The sequence below is a fragment of the Aplidium turbinatum genome, chromosome 5, assembly GCF_918807975.1.
Source record: "Aplidium turbinatum chromosome 5, kaAplTurb1.1, whole genome shotgun sequence".
Taxonomy (NCBI): Eukaryota; Metazoa; Chordata; class Ascidiacea; order Aplousobranchia; family Polyclinidae; genus Aplidium; species Aplidium turbinatum.
Genome location: NC_137476.1, coordinates 17,364,941 through 17,375,582, shown reverse-complemented (window position 1 = coordinate 17,375,582; position 10,642 = coordinate 17,364,941). Strand labels below are relative to the sequence as shown.

The 10,642-nt window shown below is 46.9% G+C and overlaps 1 protein-coding gene across 1 annotated transcript; it reads left to right on the top strand.

The window, feature by feature from the left end:
* Nucleotides 1–4,267: 4,267 nt before the first annotated feature.
* On the top strand, nt 4,268–8,643 carry LOC145770994 (uncharacterized). Its single transcript, XM_082582733.1, has 5 exons — nt 4,268–4,788; nt 5,808–5,944; nt 7,511–7,698; nt 8,046–8,229; nt 8,615–8,643. The coding sequence occupies exons 3-5, from the start codon at nt 7,522–7,524 to the stop codon at nt 8,641–8,643; spliced, it is 390 nt and encodes a 129-aa protein (XP_082438859.1). The 5' UTR covers nt 4,268–4,788; nt 5,808–5,944; nt 7,511–7,521.
* The last annotated feature ends 1,999 nt before the right edge of the window (nt 8,644–10,642 follow it).

The following is a 10,642-nucleotide window of genomic DNA, read 5'->3' as shown; positions in this document are numbered from 1 at the left end:
CTACCCCACCCATTTCGAGTCACCCTTCCCGAGGTCGAATAGACTGCAGTCCGTCTGCCCTATTTGCCTCACCCTCCCCAATCTATTCCCCCTTCTCTGTCCTTTCTCCACTTGCAGGAGGGCATCTCAACCTTACCGAGATGTGCAGGCGTATCAGGACCATATGCGAGCATTTCATGGTTCGCGCGCCGAGTTCCTGATCACCTGCAGCAGGTGCTGCCGTGTTCTCCCTCGAGCTTACAAGCTGGATGGGGCCCAAGAGCATTAGCGATCCTGCCCCGAGGGCCTTCAATTGCCAACCTGCCTTCCCTGGCTGAGCAATGACCCGACACCCCCGGAGAGCCAAACCAGACCCCCTATGATGACCAAGCCTGGGCTTTCCTACGCCTCTGTTGTCAGGCGTGGAAGGCGCCGGCCCTCGACTGCAGGCGCATCGGTCGAGGGGTCATCCCCTCTTCCCCCTTCTTCTGTCATCCGTTCTCAAGTCTTCTGGCGCCAAGGCCTAGACAGCACTCCCACTTTGCCCCCCCACCTGACTTTATGCCTGAACTTTTCCGTACTGTTCTATCTCATCCAGGCAAGACTTCGCTCAGCCCTGCTGACACTGACAGCTTGCCTGACCTAGATGTGTTGTTTCTTCCTCATCTGTCTTCGGCCGGACCTGGGTCGGAAAGTGGGGACTCTTCCGACTCGTCTGACTCGTCGAACAGTGAATCTTTTTCCTCTTCCTCCAATTCTTTGCCCGATAGCCCGACCACGGACTGTTACGGCCCTACTGTTAGCGCGAACCATTTTCTACATGTACCTCTGCGCAAGCCGACCTCCACCGGAGCCGTGGCAGTGGACTCGCTCGGTTTATCCAAGCCGGCTTCGCGCCCTTCTTCTTCTCTGCCTCTGACGGCTACCACCGGAGCTGAAGCTGGGGACCCCATCAGCTCCTCCAAGCCGCCCATGCAAACCTTTTCTCCTAATTCTCTTCAGCGCTATTCATCTCACTCCTCCTTACCCTTTAATCCTGCTCCCATCTGTCCTATACAACCTTGTACCTCGACGCTGTCTGCTGAAGCCCAACCTTTTATCCCACCTACCCAAACCACCCACTCTAAATTCCTGCCAACTATCTCTTCCCAAACCTTGACTCAACCCCGAAGTGACACCATGACATGCAACCAAGCCACGATTGACTCCGGACTCCCACAGACTACCCCAGGGATGTCCATCTCACCCAACATTCAACGATCCATCCAAGACCCTGTTGAACCAGTCAGGGAAAGTAAGACGAAAAGCTCCAGGCGGGCTCTTTGCAGTTTAGTGAACCTTACTTTAGCGGGTGGCATAAATTTCGACCGGTTCTGCATTGAATTGGAAGAGTGGACCGCTGGCACTTCGCCGCCCAAGAGGACACGTCCTCGCAAACCACGCTTCAATCGTGGCGCCCGGGCTCGCGCGGCTCGCCGTCGTTCGAACGGGGGTTCTCCTCGGTCGGACGGCGGGGGTTCGCGCGGGAACGAAGCCCGATATTGTAGGGGCGTGGGGTTGCGAGCCGCCTTCTCACGGGACGCGAAGGGAACAGTCCGCCGGATCGTTGAAGGAAAAAACAGTGACCGTCGTTGCGAAATCCCACCTCAAGAAATTGAGGAGAGATTTCGACGCGGCATGACCGCTCCTGAAGCTGGGAGTTGCTCGCAGATGCCCGAGTGGATGAACTCCCACCGTTACGAGCATGATAGTGTGAACCTCTTCCCCGTCGATGACGGTGAAGGTCCCATTACGGCCCGGGAGGTGGAGGCGGTCCTCCAGTCGCTTGATGTCGGTTCCGCCCCCGGTTCTGACGGATTGTCCTACGGTTTCTGGAAGACCCTGGATCCAAGAGGGGGACTCTTGGCCAGCCTTTTCGAGACCTGCCGGATCAACCGTCGTGTACCGGACCAGTGGAGAACCAGCAGGATCACACTCATATGTAAAGACCCTGAGGATGACCTGCACGACGTCAGCAACTGGCGGCCCATCTCCATCTGCCGAAACATTTATAAAATCTACGCCGCCGTATTGGCCCGGCGCCTGCAGCGATGGGCGGTGGAGGGGAATGTTATCAGCCGAGAGCAAAAGGGATTCATGCCCACAGAGGGCGTCTATGAGCATGTGTTCATGCTCGACACCATCCTCTCGGATGCACAGTCACGCAAAAGGCCTGTGTCAGTTGCGTTTCTGGACATTCGAAACGCCTTTGGCAGTACGGCACGAATGCATAGCCGAGGTCCTGCGTCATTTCGACGCCCCCACAGACCTTATTGAGTGCATCTCCGACATATACGTCGACAACACCTGCACCGTCCGCTGCGGCAATGGTGAAACCGACCGTATCCCTGTGGGGCGGGGAGTCCGTCAGGGCTGCCCGTTGTCTGGGCTGCTATTCAATTTGGTCATCGAGGTGCTCCTCAGGGGCGTCCGTGACAAAACGGATTGCGGCTACAACCTTCCTGCCAAAGAAGACGACATCAAAGTGCGTTGTATGGCTTATGCGGACGACATCTGTCTCGTTTCTTCCGATCGCGAGCAGATAATCTCTCTTCTATTTGCTACTGAACCCTTCTCTTCCTGGTCCGGGCTACGGTTCAACCCACGCAAGTGTGGCACCCTTTCCTATGGGAAAGTGTCGGCGTCCCGTCTGCGGGTTGACCCGAAACCTTTCTCCCTTGCCGGGGAGAAAATTCGAGTCATCCCCAAAGGCGAGACGTATAAATACCTCGGCGCTCGAACCGGTTACGCCTCGGACGCATCCCTAACCCAACCCTTCATCTCCACTCTGGAGAAGCACATTTCCTTATTGATGAAATCCTTTCTTACCCCAAGCCAGAAACTTCTGGCACTCACTTCCATCATTCTCCCGTCCGCGTCATACCATCTGCGAGTGCGGCGCTTTAGACAGTATGAGCTTCTGAAGCTTGACCGACTGGTTTTGCGGTGTTTGAAGGTGGCGTGGCGTCTTCCCAAGTGGGCCTGCAGCGCGTTCTTTTACTATAAGCCTGCATTGGGAGGTTTGGGCATCACGAACTTGTGTCGCGAAAGTGACACGCTTTCGCTAGCTCATGCTTTCAAGATGCTGACGTCACCTGACAGCATTGTCTCTGCCGTCGCTCTCGGGCAGCTTAGGCGTCATGCCTGTCTGAGGTTCGGCACTCCAGATCCCACGACTGACCACCTGGCCAGTTATCTGAATAGTGACCCCCCTCCTGACGGCGCCCGTCCTAGACCGTGCCCTACAGGCGAGAGCCTGTGGGGCCGTGTCCCGGCGGCCACCCGTCGCCTGAACGTACGTTGGTCCGCCCGCCCGGATGGCGGCCTTGAGTTGGCCGCGGGGAGCTCCACAATCACCCCTCCTATAAGGAAAAAAGTGGTGCCGACCCTCCATCAACACAATGACTTGTGGTGGAGGAGACAGTGGGAATCCAAACCTGACCAAGGCAAGACGGTCAGTGCCCACTGCCTGTCCGGATTTTCAAATTCCTGGACCCGGTGCCCGGAGCTCCTGGATCACGCGGACCGAGTATTTGCGTACAAAGCTAGATTGAATCTAATGCCACTTGAATCAAAACCAAGCCATGGCCGCCGTTACCTACCTTCCATGTGTCGTGCGTGTGGGAAAGCGGAAGAGACTCTCCCCCACATATTGAATCACTGCCCTACCGTGATGACTGTCATCACGGAACGACACAATTCGGTATTAAGGGAGATCGTGGGGCACGTGCCTGCCGAATGGCAACCCGGGCTTTCCATAGATAGTACGGTTCCACAGCACGTGGAAGCGGGCGGTGCCGATCTGCGTCCTGACATCGTCCTGCAACGCCCTGACGGTGTCACGGTCGTATGTGACGTCACATGTCCGTTCGACAACGGCGCGGATTCTCTTCGAAAAGCCGCCGACAGGAAACACGACAAGTACGGCGAGTTATGTGTCAACATAAAGGAAGACAGGAAGCGCCCTTGCAGGGACGTCCTGTCACTTCCGTTCGTCGTAGGCTCCCTCGGGAGCTATGCCCCGATGAGCTCTCGAGCTCTGACGGCCTTGGGCGTTCCTACTCGTGGGGTAGCAGAGGTGGCTAGAAAAGTGGCTTCCCTCTCAATCAAAGGATCCTTCCGCGTCTGGAAAGCTTGGAACGCCAGGCTCACTTGTGGAGGGGCTACGTCATAGAAAAGACGACATCAGCGATCAGAAACTTATTCCCCAATAACGTTGCTGTAAGTATCCGGGCGCGCAAGACAGCAAACCGTTTAGACGTTATAACCTTATAACAATATTGGCTTAAAATTGATCACCTTATGTCATCACCTTATTTCTATAAACCTGCGCCATTTCTTTTATATGATACTCCAGTCTCTTCAAAAACAACCATTCTAAAGTAAAAAGGAAGGAAATAAAATACCTCATGTACATTGTGACTTGAGACTGGTTTAATAGCAATTAAGCAATTTCAATCCTCACTAGATTCTCTATGTACTAATCAATCAATTGTTTCGAACTGTCATACGCTGCTTTCGCCTTGTAACGCTGTTCTTGCCCGCTCGGATCAACATCGCTCCGCTTTCAATGCATTGATCAACACGATCCCCTGATCAACTCGATGCAGCCTCAAAACTTCTACCCCAATTTTCTATTTTTACCGGTAATGCAGCCTATCAGTGCCTCTGGTTTCGATCGCTAGCCTCCCCGACCCAGCTGGGCGAACCTGCCTCAACGTCTGGCCAGTGCACATCCGTGCTCGCCGAATGAAAGCTTACTCTTCTCCAGTGAGTATTAATTACACCCCCACCTATATATATATATATTTTTTTTTTTTTGATTACAGTATATTGATTCATCGAGCCTCTGCTCCACATTTTTATTGAATATTCGTCTGCCACGAGAGCCAAATTATCCTTAAATGGTTCGACTCTCTTCCTCGTGGGAGACCCCAATTTTATCCGCTCTGCCTACTGGCAGACCGGGTATAAGAGTCAAAGTACCTGCGCGAGGACGCGTGAAGGAGACGTGGGCGCTGCCCGGCGGTCAATTACTGCCGGTTCCAGCGTCCACACACGACGGGTCGCCCGGTTCGTCGCAGGGCTTCTTTCTGGGCTATGCAGAAAGAGCCTGTCTCCCTGGCCCGCTCCGCCATTCTAAATTTGCAGACGGGCCATATAGTTTTCGATCCACACTCTCCCTCCACAGGTACCTCGACTCCCCAGCCTGGCCCTCGCGACCTAAGCTGGTGGACTTAACCCTCCGGGTGCATCGTCACCCCATAAATCACGCCGCTCCCCGCCGCCGCGGGGTGTGGCAGGCCGGTTTCTGAAAGTCTTCGACCTGGCTAGTGGCTATGTTTGTTTGTGCTCTCTCGCCGTGTCAATTATTTGTACCCGTGCGCTGTTGATGCAAATAAAACAGTTTAACACATTAGTGGTGCGATACTGACGAGCCCAGCCTCATGGGCGAAACACGGTGTCTATCGCTGTCAATTCTTGCTACAAATCGGCTGCCGAGAAACATATCGTTGATTGGAAAGTCTGAATGGCTTGCGTGGAAGCTACACCGTTATGGTTAGCGAATCGCAGCTGCTCGCTGTACTAGCGAGTGCTCAGCCTTGTGCTCATAGCCGGGAAGAACGCCCCTCTCTTCACATGTTTCTCTGTAATGTTAAACATCACTGTAATTTAACATACCGTACTGCTTTTTGCTGTATACTTAGCCCACTAATACAACAAAGTCATGTAGAATGATTTTGCTATTGTTGTTGTTTAAACCGCCTAACTCTTGCTTTTTGTTTCAGAACGTGAAACTGTTCGAATGTAATAATGATTTAGGGAATTTTGATGTAATCTAGGAATTTTTAGACGTAGCTTTGAGGACTTCCAGGTTTTCATTTATGAGAGCACTGCCCAAATGAATGATCATCATGAAACTCAGGTAAGGTTTGTTTCAGTTGACTCAGATGTATTCTTCAGGGTAAACTATTTAATACTTTTTACGGCAATTACGCGACCTGTTTATTGGTTTTGAAGTGACATTTTTAGAAGTAGCTTATTCGATTTTTTCAAAAAGTGGTATCTTCACTTTCAAGTGGCATAAAAATGACTATTATGTCAACGAGAAGTGCTTTTATCAGGATTCGAGTGTTGCTACTATCACCGCATTATGTATATACCACGAGTTTTTTGCAGATTGTTTTATGAAGTAGATTGCGCAGCATCGGATGCAACCTAATTCGTACCATGAACAGTTCGTACTGTCAGTTCGTACCTTGAAAAGATCGAGAAAAAAAATTAAAAAAGCCGAAGTCACTGATCACAGTTTCTGCAAACATTTCAAATTTTTTTCCGCAAACAAACAAAAACTCTTTGGATCATTTAAAGAAATTTTTAAAAGTTTGCGGAAACTCTGATCAACCCTAACCCCAAACCCTTTTAAAATGTTTGCGGAAACTCCAATCAAGCCTAACCCTTTTAAAACGGTACCTCTAAATACCCACTGTCAGGCATTGTCGGGTATTGTCAAGCATAGTCGACTTTTTGGGGGGTTGTGGAGAATTTTCAGGGGTTGTCGAGCATTTTCAAGGGTTGTCAGGTATTGTGGAGTAGGCTAACTACTTTCAGGCATTGTTGGAAATTTCTAGGCATTTCTAGGAAACGTCTAGGATTTCCAGGCATTGTCGATCATTATCAGTGGTTGACGGGTTTGTTAGGCATTATAGCATTTTCAGGCTTTGTCAGGCATTGTAGAGTAGCTACTTTCAGGCATTGTCGGTAATTTCAAGGCATTGTCTAGGATTTGTCTAATGCCCGACAATGCCTACAATGCCTGACAATGGGTATTTAGAGGTACCCCTTTTAAAATGTTTGCGGAAACTGCGAGTGCGATCAGCGACTTCGGCAAACTCTTAGGATCATTACCAGAAATTTTTAAATGTTTGCGGAAACTGCGGAAAAAATGGAAACTGCGATCAGCAACTTCGGCTTTGTTCTATTTTTTTCACTCGTTTTTTTCAGTTTGTTAAAACTTTAAAATGTTTGCATTGCCGGAAATTTTAAAATGTTTGCGGAAAAACGGAAACTGCGATCAGCAATGTTCTATTTTTTTCTCTCGATTTTTTCAGTTTGTTTGTTTGCGAATACCGATGCCTAGCTAATCGATACCCTAATCCTTTTAAAATGTTTGCGGAAACTACGATTAGGGACTACAGCTTTTTCAATTTTTTCTCTTGATCTTTTCAAGGTAACTGACGGTACGAATTGTTCATGGTACGAATTATGTTGCACCCCGCAGCATCCACTAGGTTCTGCTGAATGGAGAGTTGTCCTTTCGATGTGTTGCTCAAGAACACATCCCGAGAGTCGAATCAGCGCCGCTTGGTCTTAGTCGGGTGCTTAACCACTGAGCAAATAGGGCGGACAGATTTTTGTGGTCATGCCACCTTTTCATTGACATACTGGGGTATTGTAAAAGTGTTCACTTATCTTCAAACAATTCTGACAGAGCAACGTCAAATGAACAAACGGCTCTGTGAAATCGAAATTATGCTGAGAGAGAAGGGAGGGATTATCCCAGATAAATTCCTAGAATTGGCTCCGATTCCTGAGGATGTTCCTCTTCCTGCTACAACCATAGCGGAATTAAAAACCGTAAACAGCATGCTGGAGAATGAGGAGACCTATCAGATTGTGGTTAGTGAACACGATATGTTCTTAGTTCTTACTGCGCATTACCTATCTAAAGTCACCCACACTTTTGGTAATACATGAGTTTTATGTGTGGGAGTTAGTTTTTCTATTTAGCCTAAAATGAGTTTAAACTTGAATGAATGAATTCTAAACCATTTAATATCTGCCTCAACAGGCTAATTGCACAATTCAACGCACATAACCACATGGTACACACCAATATACAAAAAAATTCATGCTATTGTACGCTGGTAGCCTGGTACGCACCGCGACTGTTTGATGGGACTGCTTTCTATGCTGTTTTAACGATCTCGGCTTATGCATTTCAACATCCATCTGTTCTATTGCAGTTCAAACAACTGTGTCGTATAGGAGGAAGAAGCCTATACGACACGGTTAATCGATTGATGCCTCAGGTGCTGTTAAACGAAGTCGCAAGTTACGTCTTGCGGACCGGGAAGGGGGAAAATAAATTAAGTAGAGAGAAAAAGTTTTCTTTTGATTCCATGCAAAACTTAAAGAACATGGTCGTAGGTAAGTAGTTTGTTTAAGTTTTGTATTCACCTTTTGTTGGTATGATATCGTCTCCAGAAAGAATACTTACTGTTCATGATTAATTTTCAATGAAATAACAACCTTGGATATAACATAAGTTTTGCAGCATCTGAAGTTTACCTTTTTCGTAATCTTTTTTGTCAATTTGCTGCTTTACTATCCCTGATTAATGCCTCAGTCTAGATCCAGTTGAAAAACACCTGCAGTTTACTCGTGTGCAATAAAAAAAATGAGATAAGAAAGTTGATCTGGCCGATTTCGCAGGGAAGGGTGGCCTTTCCTGCGAAAAGGTCCGGGAAGGCCGACCTTCCTGGGTTCGACAGCTATGCTTATGGTGATGTCCTCGCTTTTATTTTCATTACAGCTCTCCTGATGATCGTGCCACGCTCGTGAAACAGACTGTAGAGCAACGTTCTTTACCTTTTCTGACCCGTTACCCCACTTAACCATGCTGGGCATCTTAAATCTATGATTTGTTTATTAAATCCCACAACCTTGTCCATTTGCCCTGCAAGCAGTTCAAGGCGTTTATGTCAGAGAAAAAGTCGCACAAATAAGCAACCTTCGACAAGAACACGTTGTTCTGCATCTTCTCGTGAAGACTTTCAAACAGCAGCATAAAATTAATTCCATTCGTACTAATTTTATTAGTCTTTGTCAATCAATTAAATGGAATAGCCAAAGCCAAACCCAACAATGATTTAAGTTTGATTACAAATTGGTAGGCTAACAATTTGCACTGTCCTGCTCATTGCCCTCTGGAAGACCTCAAACTTCCCCAGATTGAGTAATTACCCACATGTTAAGAGCCGCTGGCCATTCCTGTAGATGATTGTGTAAAAATAAAAATCGATGTAACAACATTGTTTACAAAACTGCTTTACTTATATAGATGTTGTCCAGAGCAATACGAAATCATGCACTCTACAGAAAATTGACCACAAACTGGGCGACTGGTTTAAGACGTGGGAAGACCGCCATAGGGGCCGGCTTGAACGTTTTGCTACAAAAAGTACTGCGGATATGTTCATTTGTTCTCTCCGTCACTGATCTTCATTTTTGATGATATTACTTCATAAACAATTACTTGTATTATTGCATATTAGCAACGTTACACGTACTTTATAGTACCCAAAGGTTTGCTAGGCCAAGGAGAAGAGTTCATATAAAAATGTTTAGTTTTAATGCCTTGATATATAAATTATAGTATCTAATAAACTCGTTGTTATTTCAACTCCAACGTCAGTTATGATCATAATTAATAACTGCGATTATTAAGCTGTAAAGCTTTGCAAGCGGCTGCGATCACACCCTTAGAAATTGAACCTTGCTTCTCACTATACACCTATCAACACTATTACTGAACAAAAGCGTTATACAGATACAGTAGCAAGCAACTCCAGAACTGCAACAACGCAATTCTGAAAGCTCTGGTAACAAGACAAAGCAAATTATACTTCTCAGAGTTATGCCGTCAGAAACACTATAAATATGCAGGAGCATTCCATATTTACGCTACTCGCTTCAGTTAAGCTCAAACAAGACAAACTGTTACTATTCTCTCAATAAGGGCAATAAAAGCATTTTTATTTACTAAACCAGCGATTAGTTTATTACTGAAGCAGAACTTCAAGAAATATGCACACATTTTAAGACTTGACTTCGACTATCAAACGATAACAATAATAATTTGCACTGGTTAGAGAAGGCAAACGGCATTAACACGATTAAAGAATGTGCATTAATGTTAGAGGTTAATAGAACATAACGGTATAACCATTCCCCACCCCATCATATACGAATTACAGAATTATAACATACTGAGTAATGTTAGGATGTATTAAATACATGCTTGTTATTGTAAAATAACCGGGTGTTGCATACACATATCCATGAGATATGTAGCAATTAGAGTCTGTTCTTTCACGGTGCTGTAAACACGATCTAATTTGCACTGTACAATATATTTTCTTTACATATGTTGCATATTGTTTTATAGGTACTTGCGCTTGAGGCCGCCACAGATCACGTTGGTACATCCAGGCGCAGTCTTCTGATGAGGCATGAAGTACCTCAGTCCACTGTGTTTTTAGACTTTTATGCATGTCTTGTCGTAGCTGTGAATTGTGCATGGGTGGTGCATTTTACCATTCGAATAAATGTATTTTTCAACAACTTTACGTTTGTTTACATCATTGACTTAATTTGCTCAGTATAAGAAGATGGTCATCGTATTGGCATATGGATCATCAGGACAGTGTCAACTTGAAATTGCAGGTTAAGTTTAACCAACGTTGCTCAACTACAACGATTAGTGCAAAATATGTATGGCCAACTGCGACGAAAGGTGCAAAGTGCGTTTGGCCAGCGTAGGTACCAATGATTAACTACG